The 24,852-nt window shown below is 40.0% G+C and overlaps 2 protein-coding genes across 9 annotated transcripts in view; one reads left to right on the plus strand and one right to left on the minus strand.

Annotated features, from left to right (window-relative positions):
* The first annotated feature begins 584 nt into the window (after window positions 1-584).
* On the plus strand, window positions 585-24,257 carry HEXB (hexosaminidase subunit beta). The gene is made up of 14 exons (XM_028504125.2): window positions 585-901; window positions 4,704-4,849; window positions 7,956-8,021; window positions 12,746-12,792; window positions 13,051-13,161; window positions 16,103-16,204; window positions 17,570-17,699; window positions 19,089-19,266; window positions 19,818-19,904; window positions 21,359-21,431; window positions 22,227-22,401; window positions 23,372-23,462; window positions 23,623-23,727; window positions 24,089-24,257. Exons 1-14 carry the CDS (start codon window positions 678-680, stop codon window positions 24,135-24,137), a joined length of 1,584 nt encoding a protein of 527 aa, XP_028359926.1. The 5' UTR covers window positions 585-677; the 3' UTR covers window positions 24,138-24,257.
* The window catches only part of GFM2 (GTP dependent ribosome recycling factor mitochondrial 2), a 55,162-nt gene continuing 54,347 nt past the window's right edge, over window positions 24,038-24,852 (minus strand). For all 8 annotated transcript variants that reach the window (XM_028503945.2, XM_036020412.1, XM_036020411.1 and 5 more), the window contains one exon: window positions 24,038-24,737. In XM_028503945.2, the coding sequence (XP_028359746.1) occupies window positions 24,609-24,737 (129 nt within the window). In that variant the 3' untranslated portion in view covers window positions 24,038-24,608. The remainder of the gene's footprint in view (window positions 24,738-24,852) is intronic.

The raw sequence follows: 24,852 nt of genomic DNA on the forward strand, positions 1-24,852 counted from the left end.
TGAACAAAATCGTTGGCAGGTTTTCATTCTATTTTGTAATGGCATCATGTTCTTAACTTTTTTGAAAATCATACTGATAATATTAACCCCTCATTACAAATGTATTCCTTTTTTCGTATCATTTGCCTATTAATTTGATCCACACTATACTTTCAAAGTTCTAAAAAGTCCTCTACCCGTCGCCCCCACCCTCTGCCTGCCCCCAAGATCTTGCTCACGGAATATCTTCTGCATAATTTTACAATCTCCCACCTGTTCAAAACTCTGCCCTGGGGAGTTCTATTAATTAAAGCTGAACTGCCATTATAGCAAAGCCTACATTTACAGACAAATAAAAGAAATCAACACCTCGGCGATCTGGCGTTTGCGGGGGTTGGGAGTGGGTAAACGGGGTGTTTGTGGCTTGAGTTCTGCAGTTTCCCTGAGGCAGTGCGAACAGGGGCTAGGACCTGAACTTTGATTGCTCCGGGTTTGAGCTGGGTGGAAAGGGGGAGGTGGCGGTAGCCGGAGGCCCGCAGGCTCCGGAGTCCCACCCGCCTGGGGGCGGAGTCCGGGCGGGGCTCACGGTCAGCTGACTCGGTGACTCAGATCCTGTGTTTCCTCCTCTGGGGCTGAGCAGGGCAGTCAAATACAGCCCGGCACCCAGTGGGCCCGGGGTTGAGAGCACCTTAAGGGCCATGGAGCTGCGCGGGCTGCTGGCAGCGCTGGCGTTGCTGGCGCTGCAGTCCGAGCAGGTCCCCAACGCCTTCGCCGCGCAGGGTCCGGCTCTGTGGCCCATGCCACTCTCGGTGCAGATGACCTCGCGCCTGCTGTACCTCTCCCCAGAAAACTTCCACATCGCCCACCATCCCTCTTCCAAGGCCGGCCCTTCCTGCGCCCTCCTTCAGGAAGCGTTCAGGCGGTGAGTGGTCCTGCCCGGCGACTGAGTGGGAAGGGGCCCTGGGACCCCCAGGACCCCCGGGCGCACCGCCCAGGGACTCTGCAGGCGCAGATGCGAGGGGGAGGAGGGCACCTCTTAGCACCTGCACAGCCACCCAGCCACGCCAGCGCATTATCCCCCATTTGACAGACGAGGAGACAGTGTCTGAGCCGGTTAGTGACTTGACTAAAGTCAAAGGTCTAGAAGATGGCTGAGCTGGCTCGAAATACCGAACTGACACCCAAGCACTTCCCCTTCCCCTCCTGCATCCTCAGGGACATCCTGGGCGCCCAGGAACCCTGGTTTGCATCTGGGATACACAGTGGGAATAGGTTGCTCAGAATCCTTGGCCACCTTCGCCTGGGAAGGGAGTCTAGGGTGGATGGAAGCGGGGAAGGGAGGGAAAGGCAGCTTCTTATTTGGAGCTCTAGGAAGAAGAGTGCTTAATGCTTGGGGACCAGGAATTCTCCAAAGTTGGCTGTCATTTGTAGGCCCTCTCACCAGCCACCCCCAAGTCTGGTAACGATTTAGATGGCAGAAGGTCCACAGGTTGGAGCACACTACATAAAACTCCCCTTCCCTTCCAAAATCTCCGCCCCATATGAAATGTTGGATGTTTTCATCTAATCACTTTAATATGGTCAGTGCAACGCAGTATCTGATTTTTTGTCTTCCCACACCAGCTACATGCTGGCTCTCCCAACTTCTCCTTAGTTGTTTAGCAGCCCGCAGGCAGGGGGAATTGTAGAAAGGGGAAGCAGCCCACAGCCTGGCTTTGCTAGCCGCACACCACGCAGATCGCACTTGGGGAGACAGTTCAGCACGCCACACGCTGTTCCCTCACGGTGAGACATGTGTAGGTGGGCCAGGCCTGAAGGTGAGTTAGTGCCCTGAAGGACTGTAACTTGGTCCTGTTTGTACTGCAACCCCCGCCCCCTACCCCACCCCCAGTTCTATTTCTGTTCCCAGTGGGCATTATAGCTTAATCGTACCTGCAGGACACCAAACAGCTGGTGAAACATGCAAAATGAGCTTAATACCCGCTGGCCCCAGACAGGCCTGGGGCTAAGGCCCTGGCTGAAGAAGTCCGACCAGAGATGCTGATAGCAGAGATGGCTCATTCTCCTCTTCAGTTTTGTACAACTAAGTGGATATTGTTACCTTCATTTTAGACACATACCCTAATGAGCCTTTGGTATTGAACCTAGTAATAGGTCAAAATGGCTAGAGTCCAGGTGAAGAAGTACAAACAAGGCGGTTGGTTGCCTTGGGATACTGAGAAGGAAAAAGTACCTGAAGGTCATCTAAAGCAGCGGTCCCCAACCTTTTTGACACCAGGGACCAGTTTCATGAAAACCAAATTTTCTGCATACCTGGGGTGGGATGGTTTTGGGATGACTGAGTGCACAGATTCTCCTATGAGAATCTAATGCCACTGCTGATCTGACAGGAGGCAGAGCTCAGGCAGTACTGTGAGTAATGGAGAGCAGCTATAAATACAGATGAAGCTTCGCTAGCTAGCCCACCGCTCACCTCCTGCTGTGTGGTCTGGTTCCTAAGAGGCCACGGACGGGTAACGGGTTGGGGACCCTTGATCTAAAGGAAGATCACAGGTGGACAGTCTTCTAAAAACAAACACTTGCCCTGGCTGGGTGGCTAAGTTGGTAGGAGCATCACCCCATACACCAAAAGGTTTCTGGTTGGATCCCGGGTCAGGGCACATGCCTAAGTTGTGGGTTCTATCCCTAGTCGGGTCACATAAAGCAGATCAATGTTTCTCTCTCCCCTCATGGCACCATAAAAGCCATATCCTTGAGTGAGGATTAAAACAAAACAAAACAAAAAAACACTTATCCTTCCCTTATATTTGCTTTGGGACTTAGTTTTTCAGATTGGATTTTCCCTCTTGCCATACCACCAGTAAAACAAGAACTTGGTAATATGCTGAAGTGCTATGAGTATGGCAAGAAAACATGGACGACAAGTTAATGGTTAGACAACCAGGACTTGAATCAGCTGTGAGACAGTTTAAAAACAAGGCTTGGCATTCCAAAGCAGCGCAGGTAATCTGGAGTTTGCTGAACTAATTTGTGCCCTGGGTGTGAAGCAACTATTAATTATAGACTGCACTGTTAGGAAGCAGGTCGTAAAAACAGCCCTTGTGGCTAAGACTTGAAAGCATTCAGGGGAGCGTTCTAGGAAGTCAGGAGGGGCAGAATCTATTTCAAAGTAAAAGCGTGAGGGGGTTGGAAAGATTTAGAGATGATGGAGCTGGTCCAAAGCTTCAGGCAGTCAGGAACACACACACTTGGGGCTTGGGACACAGATCGTTCAGGATCTCGTGCGTGGCTCCTCTCGCTGAGGAGCCCCACTTCTGTCACAAACTCTGCTTTGCAACAGTGTGCATTTTGCAGGCAGAGAGGTGTTTGGTATGAGGCTGCTCCCTCAGCTTCTAGAACAAGGTCCATCCCATGCTAGTCCTTTGTTTAATGAACAAGTAGCTTCACTCTTTCCGTTCCTGAAAGGCTGAATTAACCCAGGTATAGGCACACCTCAGACATACTGTGGGTTCAGTTCCAGCTATAGAAATAAAGCAAGACTTTCAATACAGTGAGTTCTCATCCTCATGCTGGTGAAAGGTCTTGCCTTCCATTTGTAAAAAACACAACATCTGTGAAGCACAATGAAACGGGGTGTGCCTATACCTGGGCCAGGACTGCCTCAGAACCCTCTGGGTTTGCTTTGGGGCTTTAATACCCAGGGCCAAGATTTTCTTTACCTGGGATAAGCCAGGAACTAAGGTGGTAAAAGACACATAAGATTAACCATCTTAATCATTTTTAAGTATAGATCCAGTTCCACGATCTCAGTTTCCTTTTGAATCTGTGGAGGGTTTTGTGTGAAAAGGGCCCTCAGCACCTTCCTCCAGCCCGCCCCCACTGGTTGCCTCCCCTGCACTTCCACACTCATCCATCGGAATGTGCCTGTCTCTCCTCACTCCTCTGGAAAAACACAAGACGTTCTTACACGTGGGTAGCGTACACAACCTCTGGCTAATCCACATCTATAAAATATTATTTAAACAATTGTTTTCATGGCCCTAGTGAGAAATCTGGTCTGGCCACATTACTTGGAGGTTTATGTATTAGCTAGGATGCTTTTGTTGCAAGAATACAGGAATCGTGGCTCAATCTGCCTTAACAATAAGAAAATCTATTAGCTCACATAACAGGAAGTCCCAAAGCAGGGAGGATTTCAGGACTGGTTGACTAAGTGGCCCCACGGCATGAGTAAGAAATCAGTATTCCTTCCATCTCTGCTCAGCCATCTTTGGTGTGGGTGCAGCTGGCCCAGGTGTCACAGCAGAGAGAGTTTTCTCCTTGTGGCTCATTCTGGAGACTTCCTCCTACATTCCCACCCCCACCCCATCACTGGTCAGAATCAGCCTCTACACTCAAGAGTGATCGGGTTACCTTCCTTGGTTTGATTGGTGGTTCTTATTGGGGACTTCATGTGAGTCACCTGGGAGCGTGGGGGTAACTTTAAAAACTCCCATGCCTGGATCCTACTCTCCAAGATTCTGGTTCTGAAGGTCCAAACATCAGTAGTTTCAAAAAGCTCCCTAGGTGATTCTAACGTGCAGTTCGGGGTGAGAGCCTCTAGTTGGACTGATAATTTGGGGTAGCATGGATTTGAGGGGTCAACCACAATGTCTACTACCACATATGTATTTAAAACTTGGCCGCAGTGGTTTAAAATTTGTTTGAATTTATTTCTCACACAGATATTATGACTATATCTTTGGTCACCACAAGTGGCAACATCGCCCTGCCAAATCTCATGTTAAAACAGACTTACAACAACTTCTCGTCTTGGTGGTCCTTGACTCAGAGTGCAACATGTTCCCCAATATCTCTTCAGATGAGTCCTGTGAGTACCTACGTGATGTGCACGTATCGTATCAAAAGCTGTTGCAGACTGAAGTGCCCAAAGCAGTCTCCGTGCCATAAACTATTGTGAGTTCTTGGCTAGTGAGTTTTTAATTCCTGTTTTTTCAATTACCATTAAAGTCTGATGGTAAAAGTACAGTAAGTGGAGAGGAAGAAATAAATTACTCACAATTCCAGCACTCAGTTAACCCTGGCTATTTCAGATTTTTAAAAAGAGCAGTAAGTTTAAATATTTTACATATATATAAATATAAGCATGATAATAACATGAAAATGGAGTTAATTCTATATGCATGGTTTTGTATTTTGCTTTTTTAAAGTAATAATATTGTACATTATAAACATGTATCTCACTAAACACTTTTGCCTGGGTGTGCCATAACTAACTTGGCTAACCTCTTATTTTTGGACATCTAGGTAATTTCTTAGCTTTTATTTTGATGACATATCTGTGCTTATATGTGTGATCTCTACTTATAATCTAATCTCACACAAGGTAATGCAAAACTTGAGGTGGGGCAGCTATTTCACTTGCTCAATAATATAATCAAGATTTAGCTACATGATTTTTTTGTTGCCTCGAACATTTTCTAAGGTTCTCCCCTAGTTTGCTGGAAGGAATGAACAAGTGGGCAGGCCTTTTCCATGGGGTGCACTGGCCCAGAACAGTGACGAACTGAACCAGGGGATGAAAGAGGAGCACTGTGAGGACACGGGCGATACGGAGTAGCACAGTGAGCTGACTGGTGGGCCGGGCGTAACAACAGGGAGGACGATGTGCATGAGAACAGAGTGCGACCTTCGTCCTTACACAGCCCCGCAGACAGTGAAGGGCATCTCCTCATCCTTTTGGCATAGATGAGATTTCTCAGTAGTACAGCTCTTTGAAAAAATAACTTCATTTTCCTTCAGTGCTACACCTGGAAGAGAAGCAGGATACTTTGCCAACACTAGCCGTGTGACTTCATGGCAGTCGGCACTCAGACGCCGTATGGTTAGGTTTCATGATCTGAATGAAGATAAAATGGCCATTCAGTGGTCAAGGAATCTTTGCTGACTGTTGGCAATGCAGTGACATACTATACATTCCAGAAAATAGAGAGTTATAGTTTATCTTTGATTCAGCTTTGCTAACACTTTTTATTCTGAAAAGAAGTTTCTTAAGACAAGTTGTGAAATTTTCTCACAGAAGGATAAACTAGCTTTAAGTTTCAAACAAGATGATGATGATGATGATGATGATAAAAGTAACACGAACAAATGGAAATGACAATATATCAACGGTTGTTCCTGAGTGTGAGGAAATGTCAAGGGAAGCAACAAGTGCTACAACATTATCTCCTGATAAAAACTGTAAAAATTGCATGCCGTCAGAACCAGAAGTGCTCTAGTTTCTACTGTAGAGAAATAATGGTGTATAGAAAGGATGTTCAATGAAATACGTATGTTTATATATCAACAGGGACACAGTGTAAAACAACAGCTGTATTTCCCTGTTATACATATGCGTATGAAAGTGCCTAGGAAAGGCCTGATAAATGTTTTTTCTGAAGACAGGAAAGGGAGTTGGGTGGGCATCTATCTCAAAGGAGATCTGTAATATTTCATAGTTTTTAAAGGAGAATATATTGATGTTATTTGTATGTACACCCTTTAAAACAAAGTATGGTGCAGAAGTACAGAAAGCAATAGCTGAAAAGTCAAAGACGCCACTCCCATTTCAAGTCGGGGAGGTAATCACTGTTAACACTAATAATTTGGTTTTGAAGTAAAAATTGAAATCCCCTAGCTTGTGTGTTCATTTATTTAGAAAACAAAATCTCCTTCCAGCTGCTTTTATTTGTGTTTTTTTTTGCGTTGAGTTGAATCAAAGTCCTTTTTGGTATCAGCCAGTCCTCAGTTTGCTGGAAAATAACTGACATCACGCACATGCGACACGTTAATGTTTTTAGTTGACTATGCTGTTACGTGGCAAAAATATGATTCTCAGCAGTGACTAACGGGCCTGGGGGCTCCAGGCAGCGAAGATGTGACACAGATGGAGAGGCATCACGATCAGATTGCAGTCATCAGAGCAGCGCTGTTCTCAGCCCGGACTCCTGCTAACTCATCACTCCATCTTCTGATGGAAAGGCTTCTTGTCAGAAGACTGTCAGCCGAGAGGGTCACATGATTACTGGCTGTTGATAGAACTCTTTCCCAACCTGCAGCCAACTATCCTGTGACTGTCTGGGTGGTGGTGGAGGTGGAGGGCGGTGGTGCGGCCCAGATACAGGATTAAATCATTAACCTGCAGCCCTTGAGTGTCTGTAGCGTAGCACAGTGTGCATCAGTCTCCCTTGCGTTTTCAGTCTCTGTGCTGAATGGTGCTTTACTTGGTCTGTGGTCAACTCCACCCCAAATGTAAAAGACTAAAATGACTATTGGGACCACTTTAGGCAGAGTATGATTCAAGGACTGAAAGATTTAGCACCCCCTTTGCCTGGTAGCCAACTGCAGCCCCTAGATGAGTGTGAATTTTTTATTGAGTGGAACAAAGTTGAATTAAGCTAAAGTGAGTTAAGAAGTGAGCCTTAAGGAAGATTGAGGGTGGTATTTGGGAAAGGTAGGTGTAGGGAAAGTGGAGAAGCACGGAAGGAGAAGGGAAAGAACAGAGGTAACTCCCCGGCCACAAGGACTGGAAGAGTAGAGTGATCCCAGAGCCTTCACAAAGGAAACCTCAGCTTCACTATGACCCTACTCTCCTGAGGGGCAGCTGGAGACAATAACTCTCCCGGGGTGGGGAAGGAATCTCGGAGACAAAGCCCAAGTTCCTGACGTGAACAGCTCAGCTGGCCAGAGGGTGGTGCAGACACGTACAGCAGAGGAGACGGGCAGGTGAAGGGTGTGGAGCAGGCAAGGGGGAAGAGTTCAGTTTTGGCACCTGGAGTAAAAGGAACCTCCGGGACAGCTAAGTGATGTGTGGGAGGCAGTTGGGGAAAACAGATCTGGAGCTCAGAAAAGAACGGTCCAAAAAATACCTACTGCATGTTTGGGAAATTATTGTGTGTCATTGAGGGATTAACAAACTTTTTTTTCTGATACAGATACTTTACTTGTGAAGGGACCAATGGCTTTCCTCAAGGCCAATAGAGTCTGGGGAGTATTACGAGGTAAGATGTATATAGTTCTATTGTTATTTTTTAGTAAGGAGATATTTTCAGTTGCTGCTCTGGGAAATCAAGCACAGCAAAGCTTTGCTTCCATAAACACTTTACAGGATGGTTTACTGGGCATTTCCAAAATGATTTCCGTTTGACCTTTTAGAAATGTTTGAGGGCTATTACATTCAGCGCTATAATCAAACTGATGCTCTTGGAACTATAATGTTCCCGTTATAAATGGCCCCGAGCCACTTTGTTTAGGGGATTTTGTTTCTCTGTCACTTCTTGCTGCCTTCAGTACCAAGCACTGTCCCCCCCATTTTATTTATTTATTTATTTATTTATTTATGGTTGTTTATTAAAATAAAAAGTTCTCCCAACTTATTACTGAACCAACCTACCAGTTCTCTGACGCCTCCTCCTGGAATTGTACCTGGTCTTATCACCAGTTCCCATCGGAACGCACTGAGGAACAGGGTGATTCTGCCCTTCCCTCTCGGTGGGAAAACTCGGTTAAGGAAGAGTGAACAGTCACACCATGACGGAGAAGGGAGAGACGCCTTGCCCCATTTTAAATTCCCACGGAGTTGGAAACATGACCGAGTGTAAAGGAACAATGGGAGAGGGTAAAGAGTGGCTGGAACACTCTGTGAGCAGTGGGCAGGAAGAAGCCTTAATTGCTTTTCCTGTGAATTTTGCAGTCTGTACTTCAGAGTGTGGGCTTAGGGTCATTAACTTTTGCTGTACAAAAGCTTCTTGTACCTCTTTTAATAAGTAAAATATTGTACTGACTTCCAGATAGTAAGGTTTTAAAAAAGGATAATTTTCTTTAATGGGAGCTAGCCAACCAAAATTATGGCACTGCAGTTAAAAACGAAGGCGGCTTTGGGTTTGACTCAGGTTGAGCATTCTCTCAAATACAGTCACCGTCACGTTGCATAGTCATAACAACAATGGCATAATTATAATCCCATTTCAAAATAGAATGTGAACATATCAACGGGTATTTACTACAAACCTACCTGCAATCACGACCATCTAGATCATTTATATATAATGTGATGTGGTTTTAAGCTTTTATTAGTCTGACCGGCCTGTTTCGAGTGGGGTCCGTTAGGGAAAAGGGAGCTTTACTGATGTTTGTACTGATCCACATCAAAGGAAAGGACTTTTGAGAACATACAGTGACTAGATTCTAGCCCAAGTCCTAATCTTCTGTTTGCCATTAGACCTTCAAAATAACATGCTTTAAATGGCCATTGAGTGTATCGCCACTTAACCAGAAAATTCCAAAGATTTTCTTCCCTGTATGAGTCTATATTTGAAAAGGAAGGCATAACAAAAATGACTGAATTTCTTTTTCTTCCCATTTCCTGTCTAATTTTTTGGAGGTGTAATTTGACATTTAACATTATATTAATTTTAGGTGTAAAACATAATTTATCTGTCTGACTTCACTTTGTATAATGCCCCAAAGGTCTGTCCATGTTGCAAATGCCAAGATTTTCTTTATTTTATGGCTGAATAATATTCCTGTGTGTGTCACGTTTTATCCATTTATCCATGGATGGAGAAGTTGTTTGTATATCTGGGCTGTTATAAATGATGCTGCTATGAACATGGGGGTGGGGAGGATATACGTTTTTGAATAAGTGTTTTCATTTTCTTCAGATAAATACCCAGACATAGAATTGCTGGATCATATGGTAGCTCTGTTTTTAATTTTTTGAGAAACATCCATCCAGTTTTCCATAGTGGCTGCACCAAGTTATATTCCCACCAAGACTGCACAAGGGTTCCCTTTACTCCACATCCTTGCCAACACTAGCTTTTTTCTTTTTGGCAATAGCCATTCTAACAGTTATGAGGTGCTGTCTCACTATGGTTTTGGTTCATATTTCCCTAGTGATTAATGCTGAGTACCTTTTAATGTACCTGTTGCCCATATGTATGTCCCTTTTAAAAAAAAAGTCTATTCAGATCATCTGCCTGTTTTTTAATCACACTTCTGTTTTGCCATTGAGTTGTGTTCATAATAGACTTTGCATATTAACCCCTTATCAGAGATATGATTTGTAAATATTTTCTTCCATTTGGTAAGTCGCCTTTTCATTTTGTTGATGGTTTATGTGGAAAGGAAGAAAAGTTCTACTCCTAGTTTCTTTCAGCTCGTGTAAAATTAAATAACCATGAGACAGATTAACAAGAGAAAATAACCAAACTTAATCACATGTGTATTCATGGGAAGCCAGCACACGTGAGAGTCAGAGCCCGCATGCACGAGAGGTTCGGAGATGGGTAAAAGAGGTGCATGGGGCATTCTGAGCTACAGTGTCTTGGGGCTTCAGAGGGGAGGAAGGTCGTTGCAGAGGTAAGAATAGCTGTTCAGTAATTATGTTTCCCTGACATACAGATAGGTCAAAACACGTTAGTTTTTGGTAAAAAATTCTTATGGGCAAGGCCCCTAATTTAAATTCTTTAATAGAGAGGTTAAAATTTCTCGTGAGCCTGCAGGTCTTTATTGTCTTCAGCTCAAAATGATTCACATGCCAAAGTGGCACATTTTTGGGGAGGTCTGCTGTGAAGTTTTATAAATTGGATTTAGTTCCATTTGTTTATTTTTGCTTTCATTGCCTTCGCTTTTAGTTTCAATCCGAAAACATCATTGTCAAGGCCCATGGCAAGGAGCGTACTCCCGTTTTTTCTAGGAGTTTCATGGTTGCAGGTCTTCCATTCAGGGCTTCAGTCCACTTTGAATTAACTTTATGTGTGGTATTAGATAGTGGTCCGGTGTCATTGTTTTGCATGTGACTGTCCAGTTTTCCCAGCACCACTTACTGAAGAGACTGTCCCTTTTCCCATCGTGTATTCTTAGCTCTGTTGTAAATTAACTGACCATACATGTGTGCATGTATTTCTGGGCTCTCTATTCTGTTCTGTTGATCTGTGCCTCTGTTTTTATGCTAATGCCATACTGTCTTGATGACTATAGCTTTGTAATACAGTATAAAATTAGAGAGTGTGATGCCTTGTTTGTCTTTCTCAAGATTGCTTTGGCTATTTGAGGTGTTTTGTGGTTACATACAAATTTTAGGATTCTTTGTTCTATTTCTGTGAAAAATGCCATTGGAACTTTGATAAGGGATTGCATTGAATATGTAGATGGCTTTGGGAAGATTTAACATTTTAACGATATTAATTCTTCCAATCCATGAGCGTGGAATAACCTTCCATTTATTTGTGTTTTCTTCAGTTTCTTTCATCAACATCATTTTCAGTGTAGAGGTCTTTTAGTTCCTTGGTTAAGCTTATTGTTTGGTTATTTTATTCTTCTTGATGGGACTGTTTTCTTAATTTCTCTGATAATTGGTCGTTTATGTATAGAAATTAAATTTTTATACATTGATTTTATATCCCCTAATTTTACTGAATTTGTCACAGATGGCCATTATTATGTTGAGGTATGTTTACTCCATACCCACTTTGTTCAGAGTTTTTGTCATAAATGGATGTTGAATTTTTTCAACTGCTCTTTGGGCATCTACTGAGGCGATCATGCACCTTGTTACTGGATGTGTCACATGGAGTGATTTGCGGATGTTGAACCATCTGCGTACTTGTGGAATAACTTCCACTTGATCATGCTGTGTAGCCCTTTTAATGTCTTATTGAATTTGGTTTGCTAATCTTTGAGAATTTGGTTGAGGATTTTTGCACCTGTGTTCATCAGGGACATTGGGCTGTAATGTTCTTTTCCCGTGTCCTCGTCTGATTTTGGTATCAGGGTAATGCTGGCCTTGTAAAATGGGTTTGGAAGTGTTTCGTCCTCTCATATTTTGTGGGGTATTTGAGAATGATTAGCATTAATTCTTCTTTAAATGTTTGGTAGAATTCATCAATGAAGCCTTCTAGTCCTGGACTTTTATTTGTTGAGAGGTTTTTTATTATTGATACAAACTCCTCCCTAGTAATCAGTTTGTTCAGATTGTCCATTTCTTCATCATTTTAGTCCTGGTAGGTTGTATGTTTCTAAGAATTTATCCATTTCTTTTAGTTGTCAAATTTGTTGGCATATAATTGTTCATAGTAGTCTCTCATGGTATCAGTTTTAACAGCTCCCCTCTCATTTCTAACTTTGAACTATTCTTAGGTTAAACTTTTCCCTGGCTATATAGTTGTTAGCCAGAATGATAAATTTTAGTAAACTCAGGGCCAGTTAGAGGAACTGTCCTGTAACATATTGTACTAAAGGAATAATTGCTTGAGTAAAAAAATGTTCAGGAGATAGTTTTTGTGGCTATGAGTAAAATATTACAAGTGGGGCCTCTGTTTGTAGTTTCATGGTGGCTCTTTGAGCCTTTCTGCCTTCTTTAAGTTTAGGTACCTCCTAAAGTTTCTGTAATATTTTATCATAAAAAAGTCTTACTCATAATGTTATAAATGTATATAAACTGGTATTTTGTTTTCTTAAATAACTATTCTTTTTTATGTTTATGATTCAAACAAAACACAGACCATGGGAACAATGAAGTAAAGCCTTTTTATTAGTAGCAACAGGGATTTTTTCAGAACTGAGCTTTAGTTTTAAAAAATATGTTAGAGGGTAAGGGTGTAACACTATGTTTAATTTTATTTGCCTTACATGGTTATGGTTCTGTTTGGATAGTATAACTTTTATTGTTTCAGTTTATTTCATGAAGTATGCAATAAATTGTATGTTTTACTTTCCCTAGGTCTAGAGACCTTCAGCCAGTTAATTTATAAAGATCCTTATGGGGCTGTAAGTATGATTATCACACGTTACTAACATTTTTGGATAGACATATTTGTTACAAGAAAAATGCAAGCTTTTTAGCTATTTATTGCTTCCTGAAGGTTTCTTCTCCCCAAATATTTATCTTAGATGGTAAATGTAAATTTCACCTTTTTTTGTTCTAAATTAATCTTTTTTAATCCAATACTTGCATAGGCAGATATAGTCGTTATTAAGCTTAAGAGAAACTTTTAAAAATAAATCAAAATTTATTTTGTCTTACAGTTCACCATCAATGAATCTACCATTAATGATTCTCCAAGGTTTCCTCATAGAGGAATTTTAATTGATACAGCCAGACACTATCTGCCAGTTAATAGTATTCTTAAAACTCTGGTAGGTAATTATTTTATTTTAATCCATTGTATATTTTGAAGATGTGTCCTATTATGTTGTTGCTTTACATTGGTTACTTATGCTATTATACAGGTTGGAATGGGGGATTCATTTTTCATGTACTAAGCATAAGCACTGGGCTGTCTTCCCTCTCTCCTTTGTGAAGTGTATTTCCTCAGCTAGAAGTAGAGACTCCCCTAGGGAATCACCCTGTTGTTTTCATGGGGGAAGGGGAGAAGGGGGACTCAACAAGTTTAGCCAGGATTAAGAGAAAGACTGTTTTAATACTTCCTATTGGCCCTCTTTGTATACTTCCATTTGTCAAATCATGGGTCTAGACTTTTGGTTAGAAATATGTGGTCACTCTACCTCTAGCTAGCGTCCTTTAGTTTTGTGACCTTCACTTACTTTCTTTATAGTGGCATTGAGTCTGGGGGCTGCTTTATACCTAGGGAAATGTTTCAAAGAAATTTGGAACCTCAGGTATCCAACTAAGAGCTAGGTATCCCATAATTCACCAAAGATGAACCTAAGTTTTTATGTCCCATTATCTCATTTGACTTAAAACATGGAAATATTAACAAATGTGACTTTTAAAAAAACTTAAATGGGATTATACTTTTGTTACTTTTAAAATAGACTGTTACAGACATTTTTCTATGACAGTATATAAGTTCTACATCATCTTTTTAAACAGCTGAATATTCTTTTTTATGTACTGTGATATGTATTTAACCAGTCTCCTGCTGATGGACATCGAGATTCATGTATCATTATCACAAACAACACTTCAGAGTAAACACTTTTATATTTGCACACTTGTCAGGGTTATTTCCTGAGGACAAATTCTTAGAAGAGAATCTCTGGGCTTAAAGCTGGGCACTTCTAATCTTTTGGTGCGGACCGTCAGACAGCCTTCTAGTGAGGCCGCACCATTGCACGCCGGGCCAACAGTGCCGCACGCCTTTGCCATATTCTTTGCTAACCTGGTGATAAAGTAGTTCGTTGTTTTAATTTGTATTGCTTTCATTTTTAGTGAATATAAGTCTCTTTCACTTATTAGCTATTTGTATTTTTTGCACTGCAAACTGAAAGTTTATTTTTGATGTCCACTTTGTCCTCTAGAACATTAATTGTTGATTTAAGAGCTCTTTACTGTTATATTTGTTTATAGATGTGTCAGTAATACTTTTATATTTGCTTATATTTATATGATGTTCTTATCTATCACATATTGTTGTGAAGTTTTCTAAATTTGATTTTTAAACCATGTTTACAATATAGTGTCTTTTGCCTGTAGAAGTTTTAATTTTTTATAAAGTTAAAAAGCTTTAATTTTATAAATTGATTATCTTTCAGTCTTGTCTGTTATTGTTTTTGACCTTGGGAGATATGTTAAGAAAGGCCTCTAAAACAAGGGTATAAATACAAAAATAGCCTCTCAGAATTTTCTTTTAATATTATATTTCTCTTATTAAATTCTTGATTCAGTTAGAATTTAGTGTATTGTAGGTGATTATTTTAATATTATTTTTTTCCCAAAGGTTAGCCTGTAGCAATCATTTTTGAGCAATCTACAATTTCCCCACTGCTTTCAATATCATGACTAGCAAATATACTAAATTCCTTAAATACACAAATCAGCTTCTGGACTCTCAATCTGTCCTATTTACCAGTTTATCTTCTTGGGCCACTACAGATTATTTTAATTCCTATAACTTTAGAAGATTTTTTCTCTTTGTATTTTTGAAGTAATTCAAACTTACAGAAATTGTAAGGAAAGTGCAAAGGATTCCCAAGTACTGTTTACCTAGACAACTCAATTTAGAAATTTTGTCATATTTGCCTTATTCTTCTTATTTAAACATATTTTTCTTAAACCATATGCAAGTTCCAAATAACATGCCCCAATACCATTAATATTTCCTTTTGGATTTCCTAAAAAAACAGCACTTATCTCAGTAACTACAGTACAAAGGTTGACATACTACAACCCAAGGACAAAACCCAGCTTGTCACCTACTTTTGCAAATGGCGTTTTACTGGAATACAGCCATGCCCACCTGTTTACATACTGTCTTGCTTTACAACTGCAAGATCAGTTGTGATAACCCTATGGCTCCAACATTAAAAATATTTATCTGTCCCTTTGCCATCTCCTGGTAAAAAGCCACGAGGAATATGCTTCTCTGATAATGCAGATCCTGCCATTATCCTCCACATACTTATTTCTTTGTACAGTTGCCCCATATGTAAGCCATTTCTGAAACGCATCAGCCAATCCCTTTGGCCCTGATGAAGGAAAAGGGAGGCTTTAAATTCTGATTATCTTGTAGGGCAAATATTCCCCTTTATTATTTTTTCTTTTTTGAATAATCTATTTGTATTTTATATAAACATTGTATTGTTAATTCTTCCAGAGTAAACATGTCTATTTCCCAAAAACTTCTGAGAATTTTGATTGGAATTGTACTGCATTTCTTTTATGTGTACCATATTTCTTAAATTGTACTGTATTTCTTTTATTTGTAAGGAAGGGTTAGCAATCAAATCTCAGAGCTGTGGGAATTATAAGCCGTGGTAGTTATACGAATGCCTTATTTTTCCTCTGCTCCATTTCCAAACATAGTAGTAGCAGCCAAGAACTACTTTCCATTTTTGGTTGACCCCTAAGTACTCACTGGGACTTTATAAGCTTGCTCCTTCCCTGTTGAGCAAAGTTATAGCTTACTGTTTAAAATGAATTCAAATTCTGTAGAGAATTTTTGAAAGGTGATATGCCATGTAAACTATATAAGGTATAGAATAAAACTTCTTCCACATCCTTCACTGAAAAATTTAAAAGGAAGCACACACATTGGAAACAATCCCGAGTGGAGATACATAAATTGGATTGTGTGTTATCTGTGGTATATAATTTTTTAACATGTTTTTTTTGCAGGATGCCATGGCTTTTAATAAGTTTAATGTTCTCCACTGGCACATAGTTGATGACCAGTCTTTCCCTTATCAGAGCATCACTTTCCCAGAGTTAAGCAATAAAGTGAGTAATTCATGTGTGTCTACTAAAATTTTTGGTAGTTTCACTAGAAGTTTGTAGCTTCAATGTTGTTTCTTATGGATAGAAGTGTAAAAGTTAGATACTTATGGTTTTAAATGTTTGGGTTTTTTTTTTAATAGGCTGTGGCTTGGCATTTTAGATCCATAAAACTGTTATGTTTTTACAATTGTTGTTATAAATGTAAACAATATGTAGGGGCTATAGACATAAAATTTTAAAACCTTAAGAATGTAGGAGAGCTGACACATTCATGATTCAAATAAGGTTAATTATATTTCTCAAGTAGTCCAACTGTGTATTTGCTTTAAACAATTATTTTGAACTCTCTAAATTACTATTTCTTTTCCTCTTTGAAAAACTACATGAAGTAGGGAATTTTAGAAATGAGAGCTTCTTAGAAAACAATGGTGGTCTCAGAAGTGTTCAAATTGTTGTGTTATGGACCAGGGGAGTTGAAAGTGAGCTTCAGTGTCGTCACTTGAATCCCCCGGTGATAGAAGATGGTAACTGAGCAGCTGTGTGCTTCGTCCACAGTTGCAATTAGAAAGGAGTAGAGCCAGGACTCAAAATTTTACTCTCTGGCCATACTTCCAAAGCTTTCTGCAGTGTTATAAAGTAGCATAGGCTGAAATGCTAGTAGCACTGCTGTTTTCATTTGCTTTTGATTTACTTTTTATTATGGAAAATTTTAAACATATACAGAAGTAGAATAATTTAATGTATTTCCATGTCCTCATCACCTGGCTTTAATAGTCAGTACAGGGTCAATCTTATATCATCTATTCTTCTTCCCACCTTTATTTTGAAGCAAATTCAAGATGTCATATATCATTTGTGAAAAGGCCTATTTAAAAAACAAAACAAAACATTACTACAGCTAAAAAAATTAATAAACAACCCAGATGGCCAGTCGTTATTTACATTTCTCCAAGGCCTTTTTCTTTAAAAATAAATACAAAAACTTTTTTTTTTGCATTGGGGTGCAAGTAAGGTCCATACTTGTGGTCAGTTCGTATGTCTACTAATTCTCTTTTGACTTTTAGGTGCCCACCTGTGCACATCTCTTTTTTTTTCTTATAATTTGTTCTTTTTTGATGAAGTTAAGTCATTTGTCATTTAGATAGATAGTTCTATCAGTAAATGTGGAATTAAAGTGTGCTGAGAGCTTATGAATAAGATCTGGCAAACAATTTAAATGAGTTATCCAACATCACACAGAACTACTTAATACATTGTGATCCTGGAAAAGTCAGCTATGAAATATCAAACTGCAGACAGAACTGTTAACAGTTTTCAGGACCAAATCCATTTCAAACATTTTAATTTTAATCAATGGGGCTTTTACAGGGAAGCTATTCTTTTTCTCATGTTTATACACCAAATGAAGTCCGTATGGTGATTGAATATGCCCGATTACGGGGGATTCGAGTCATACCAGAATTTGATACCCCTGGACACACACAGTCTTGGGGGAAAGGTAAGTGTTTTATGAGTTCCCAAAAGGGAAAAATGGAAGTTCTGCACCTCTTACTTTATGACTTGGCGTTTGCTCATTTTATTCTTAGTTGTGATTTACACAAAAGGTAGCACTATTGACAGACATAATTCAATACCTGTTATGTGTCTGTTGTGAACAAGTCACTGTGTCTGGGCGCTGCCTAAAGTGTAAAAACAAGGGACAATGGAAACAAAAAATGACTACGACAAGTACAACACAGTAAGCGAATTCAAGAAATGGTTTCATGAGGTAACATTCAAAACGCTTTCCAGAAGTCCAAGAATAGAGTCATGTTTCCAGCAGAGGGAACGACACGGGAAAGGCATTCAGCCGGAGTTCAGTGCAGCAGGGTAGGAGGGGTTTTCACTGCAGGGAGGCTGCGAACTGGCTCTGGAGCCAGACTGCCTGGGTCCAGACTGCCTGGGTTTGAGTCCTGCTTCTGCCATTTATAAACTGAGTGACCTTGGGCAAGTTATAGAATACCTCATCCTCAGTTTCCGCATCTCTAGAATGGGTTGTATTAGCAGTAGCTATAATATATATACATATATATTTTTTTTTTGAGGATTAAATAATGAATGTAGAGCACACAGCACATCATCTAACATAATTGTTCAGTAAATATTATTACGGTAGACATGGAGAATAATGGGAAATAAGTCTGGAAAGTACAATGTAGAGGGCCTTGAGGGAGGAATGTGGGCTCATCAGGACACGGAAACCAGTGAACAGTACAGAGCTGAAGAGCCACACGAGGGAGCCACACGAGGGAAAACCTACAGTGGCACGATGGAAGGAAAAAGAAACTGAAATCCTAGATCAGGCTGGTGATGGCAGAAGTGTGAAATAATGTAGAGAACTGAGAGACATGTTGGAATATAACATCAAGTCACAGAACTTGGTAACGGACTCCAGGAGGAAAGGAAAGAGCTATGGACTACACAAAACCCAGGGGACGCTACAGAAGGAGCTCAGGGAACAGAAAATGTGTTTTGTTAGATTGTGTTTGAAGTGCACATAAAATATCTAATTGTGTTCATCAGGGAATCTGAAATATGGATTGAAGTTCAAGAAAAAAGGGTTGGGGCAAGCTGAAGATTTGGGAGTCATTAATATTCAAGATAATATTTGAAGTGAATAAAATCTCAGAGTAGCTGATGGAAAGGGAAACAGGTACAGGGGTAGGGTTCAGGAGACAATTTTCCCTCATCTTATTTGGAAGAAATAACCATAGCAACATGCTTATCTTTCTTTGTATAAAATCTCTCGTCGCTTCAACAAAATAAAACAGTATAATTATGTGCTAAGACATGTCTTTGTGGTTAAAATGCTTTTTAAGAAAAGCATTTTCCTTGTGTTTTCCTCCAGGTCAGAAGGATCTCCTAACTCCGTGCTACAGTCAATATCAGCCTGGGGCTTTTGGACCTATAAACCCTATTTTGAATACAACTTACAGCTTCCTGTCTAAATTTTTCAAAGAAATTAGTTTGGTATTTCCAGACTCGTTCATTCACTTGGGAGGAGATGAAGTGGAATTTGCCTGTTGGTATGACAGTTGTTTAAAACCTGCATTTTCCTAACTACTGCATGTGAAGTAGGTGTAAAGGTCTTCACGTAAAGAGGGAAGATGTGGGGCAATACCTCTACTTGCACGGCTTTACCCTGACAACGTAGCTCCTGAGGTGGTGGGTGTGGGGTGGTGTAAGAAAGTAAAAAAGCTTTTAGGAAGGTGAATCAAGATGCAGAAGAAAATGGAGATTTAAAAAAAAGACAATATTGAATGAGAACAGCTTTAGTGAAAGAAGGCAGTGAGTAAGTGGGGGAGGTTTCTCAAGGAAAATTCTCTTTGCAAATAATCTTAGGTGGAGAAGGGAGGCAGGAGGTAGGGAAAGCCATTTTTGCAAAAAATCAGCTTCTGGAAAAAATTATTTGTAATGGAACACAAAGATAACTCATAACTAAGTTTTTAAGCTTATTTTAACTGCTGCAACTTTGAAAGTTTTAAGCACAAATGATGGTAAGGAGGTATGCTGCTTTAAATAGGTTAGGCATATGAAACTTTTAATGAAATACTAATCATTGTTCAATGTTTTTAAGGGAGTCCAATCCAAGTATCCAGGATTTCATGAAGCAGACGGGCTTTGGCAAAGATTTTAGAAAACTAGAATCTTTCTATATTCAAAAGTAAGTTACTTGAAAGCCTACTTGTGTTTTTATTTCATCAATGCCTTTTGTAATAGTTTTAGCTATTAACTAGTACTATTTTATTTTTTCATTTTCTCTGCCCCCTTGCTAACGCTTCGATGTTGTATACTTTGTATAAAAAAATCATATAACAAGCCCTGGCTGGTGTAGCTCAGTGGATTGTGGATAGAGCACGGGCTGCAAACCAAAGTGTCACAGGTTCAGTGTCAGGGTACGTGCCTGGGTTGCAGGCCATGACCCCCAGCAACCACACATTGATGTTTCTCTCTCTCTTTCTCCCTCCCTTCCCTCTCTAAAAATAAATAAATAAAATCTTTAAAAAAAAGAAAAAAATCATATAACAGATAGCAATATCCACTGCTTTCTTCAAATCAGTAATATGGTAACTCTAAGCCTTTTGCAATGAGTAATTGTTAAAATACAGGACAGCAGTCACATGCTCTAAGAACTCAGCCAAAAGCCTGGCTACCCTTGGAAGTCTTCCTCACCATCTGCCCCTGTAATCATTCCCTTGTGTCAACTCCAGGTACTTTGTAAAAATATTTTATACCTATGCCACCCAGTATGGTAGCCATAGCCACATGCAGCTGTTTGCATTTAAATTAAAGGGAATTAAAAATTCAGTTCCTCAGTCACATCAGCCACATTTCAAGTGTTCAGTAGCTGGAGAACATTAGTTAGAGGCTCCCATACTGGAAAGTACAGGTATAAAACATTTGCATCCCTGCGTAAAGTTCCACTGAGCAGTGCTGCTGTATACTAAGGACCAGTAAACTTTTATCTGTAAAGGCCAGATAGTGAACATTTAAGGCTTTGTGGACCACATCTGGTTATACATTTTTATTTTTTAAACAATAGTTTACAAAACATGAAAATCATTCTCAGCTCACGAACCATACAGAAAACAGGCTTCAGGCTGTTGTTTGCCCACCCCTGCCCTGGGCAAGCCCAGACTCCAGCCTTTTCTTATTTAGCTTGTCATGTGGCACATTCTAATTTTTTTTATGCTGCAGAGTACCTGGCATTGTCTAAACATCGGGACATACTTGTGGACCAACAGTCAGCAACTGTTGAATGTTATTTAGGTGGCATTATAAAATAGATTATAGTTTCTTTTATTCTAAGATACCCATGAAATTACTAGAGATTGCTGTTTCTACACTGCCCTGTGACTTACATGTCCTCCTATGCTGGGGGCATGCTTAAAGACTCATTCATTCAGCAAATGACTATTAAACCCTTCTGCTGTGGCAGCGTCTGAGCCACGTCCTGGAAAGAAGGAGCCGCATGGTTTCCCACCCACATTTAGCTGGTTCTGTGATAAAGCTGTGCTGTACTGAAACGTACTTATGAATACTGCAGTCCATGGTAGAAAATATGCAGATTATTAACCTTGTGATCCGAAATAACTTAAATTTTTTTATCAATGGTAGGCTTTTGGATATTATTTCAACCATAAAGAAAGGAGCCATCGTCTGGCAAGAGGTTTTTGATGACAATGTGAAGGTGAGAAATATGAAGACTGCATTTGATTCTGATAATCTAAGAGGCTTGATATTCTAACATCCTGGATGTAACAAACCCTTAGGAAGCACTCCCTAATGCTGGGGAAATTAACTTCCTTTTCCTTTTAAACTTTCATTAGGCAATAGCTGTGGACTGAGCCCAGTGTGAATGGTGCTTGTTTCTTTTCTCCCATTTACCTTACTCTTTAATGCCTCCTTCTCATCACTCCCCCCCATCTCATTAATCACAAATTGAAGTACTTTGAAGTAAGTTCCTTTTTTTTTTTTCAAAAAAGGGAGAAATAAACAGATAAGAACAAATGAGTCTTTACTGCTAGTAAGGTAGTTTTAAGTAAAATTATCAACATATACTTTTTTACTTTAAATGGCATCTCTCTAACATAGAATTCTTTATTTTCCTTTGGGGCACCTGAGAATTTGCAAGTCCAGCTATTAGTATTCCCTTTCCAGAAGGGCTGGTGACATCCTCACAGTTTCAGAGTACGTACACCAACAGTGTGGTAGAGATGGGACTAAAGCCTTGGTTCATTACACCTACATGGTGTCATAAACACACAAATGTTAAATATCCAGCCTGAAGGTTGATGCAACTTCTAATTTTAAGTTGCTTATAAGGAATAGCATTTGGCACTAACTCTGAGGGGAAAGGGGAAAGGAGATGATGCATGTGGTTTTTGAAGGAGTGATTTTTCTAGTTATAAATCTTGGACTTTAAATTTCACGTACTGTATTTGGTAGACCTAACAATATATATTGCAATTTTTAATTTTAATAGCTTCAGCAAGGCACTATCATTCAAGTATGGAAACAGAGCCAGTATACTAATGAACTAAAGGTAGTCACAGAAGCTGGCTTCCCTGTGCTCCTTTCTGCTCCGTGGTACTTAGACTATATCAGTTATGGACAAGATTGGATAAAATACTATAAAGTGGAACCTCTTGATTTTGGAGGTAAGTGAAGCAACCAGCATTATCCTGATTTTCTTCCCTACCCTCCCACAAGGAAATCCTTACCTAGATATTACCTACTAACCAGCCTCCCTTTTATGTTTAATCCTTGATTTTATTTGTGTTTACTTAAAAAGAAGGGCCTCAGTATCATTTGAAACTTTGTGAAAGAAACCAAATCCTTACCTAAATAAAAGAACTTGAAAAGTAGATCCCCTTAGATTTTATCTCCATTTTTACAGGTGAGTCTGGTTACTCTCTGCATCTTAAAGATGTTTGACTGTGTTAACCTTGCATCTCCTCTTCTGAACTGCCTCTCCAATGTAAGACACCTCAGCAGGGCTGCAGTCTAGTTCAGTGCATTTCCAGCTGTGAAGTCTTAAGGTTCTGGGGAGCAGGCACAGAGGGAGCTTCAGGCTCCCAGACCCTCTTTGTTAAGATCAGTTCTACTCTGTCCTGTTTTGTATACTAGACTTAATATAAAATTTTGAGAAAAAGGATTTTGCTGTTTAAAAAAATTTCAAGACTATAGGTCTGTTAGGAATTGACCTGACTTTCTCTGGAAAGTTTTTTCTGAGGATCAAAGTCATAATTACTATAAAACAAAATATTAGATACTTAGTCTCTTTTTTTACTACCAAGAGATAGATATTAAAGGCAGGAGTGGTAGTCCCTAGTATTCCAGCTTCTATTCCCTGGCACACTATTCACAGGGGGGAAAAAGTTTCTGGTGACCGAATCAGTTTGTAAACCAGTGTCTTCACACCGGCACCTGCTGAAAAGCACCGTGTGCACCACAGGGCTGGGGTGAGAATACAACGCCCCTGCCGAGAACATCTGCCAGGGCCCCGCTGACTGTGGGAGGAAAGTGTCACCTTGGGACGGCGACAGAAGGAGAGACCAGTGCTGTCTCTGTATATAAGCCCTAAGTCACAATCACTTAACTTACACCGATGCACTGATTTTAATGTAGGTTCTCAGCAGCAGAAACAACTTGTCCTTGGTGGAGAAGCTTGTCTATGGGGAGAATTTGTGGATGCAACTAACCTCACTCCGAGACTATGGTATGGAATTTCAGTGATGACATTTGAATTAAGGTGCCTTAATTTTCCTTTTCTATCCAAGTTGGAAAGCATTAGGAATTTCCCCAAATGTATAATTCAGATACTTCTTTAAGAAAACATGAATTAAAACTGTGTTGCGAAACATGTGGTTTAAATTTAGGCCTCGGGCAAGTGCTGTTGGTGAGAGACTCTGGAGTCAGAAAGAGGTCAGAAACGTAGATGACGCCTACAACAGACTAACAGCTCACCGCTGCAGAATGGTCAGGTAAGACTCTTTTTCAAGCTAGGATACTACTGAGTCCAGGGTGATTTTTAGCCTTAGTGTTAGCTAGCTTCTTGGGTATTTCTGCTATAAATACAAATGTATGTCACCTAAGAAGTAGTGATTTAATTAGAAAAAAATTGGGAATACCTATAAAGAGAAAGTATATTTGAACTTACAACCGTTTTATAGCTATACTAAATTTAGGTGTGACTTGGACCTCCATCTTGATTTACTTTGACAATCTTTTTTCAGTAATTAGTGCTATAGTTGGTGATTCTGACTTAAGCTACTAAGTTCTTTAGGATGGAGATGAGTTGGGGCAATCTAAAGCAATCTTTCATTTGTCCTTTGTCCTCTACAGACGTGGAATAGCTGCAGAGCCTCTCTTTACTGGGTATTGCGACATCTGAGCTGAAACTAGAAGGGGAACCAGCCCACAGCAACATGCCACCATCGACTTGGTTTTGAAATCATGTAAATTAAGATTTGGTATATTGTTTTTGAATAAAATATATTTGTATTGCTTGAAATTCTATCTTCTACATTATATATAGAAGACTGGCAACTTTCTGTGAGAAAATCTTAAAAAAGTAACAACAAAATATATCATTCAATATATTCCAAAGGGCCGCGTGTTTACTGACATTAACGACCTCGTATATACACGTGTAGTTCGGGTATATTTCAACATCAGAGCACACTTCTCATGACATAAAGTAGAATGGGCAGCCACAGTGCCACTGTCAGCTTTAAGTTACCTCTTTCAGTTCTTTGAATGTAGTCAAACAGTAATTTGTCCAATAAATAAAGCAATAAAATTGTCCTTACTGATAACGAATAGGTAGGTGCTCCTCCATTTCTGTCCAAGGACCTAGAAGCACTTAGGTCAATCCACTTCTACGGCTGAGCAGTGTACTTTGGTCTTGAGGGTTCATGGCTTGATAATTAGACAGTTCTAGGGCAAAAGTAGCTGAGCCCGATGTTAGCGTCCGAAGCACAGTTGAATAACCCTAATCAAAATAATTTAAATCAGTTATCTCATCCAGTTGAAGCCTCAAGTTTCTCTTCCTGCTGCTTATCCTTGGACCATTACCAGGAAGTGATTATGTAACTTAACCATATCAC

The sequence above is a fragment of the Phyllostomus discolor genome, chromosome 3 (genome assembly GCF_004126475.2).
Source record: "Phyllostomus discolor isolate MPI-MPIP mPhyDis1 chromosome 3, mPhyDis1.pri.v3, whole genome shotgun sequence".
NCBI classification, from domain to species: domain Eukaryota; kingdom Metazoa; phylum Chordata; class Mammalia; order Chiroptera; family Phyllostomidae; genus Phyllostomus; species Phyllostomus discolor.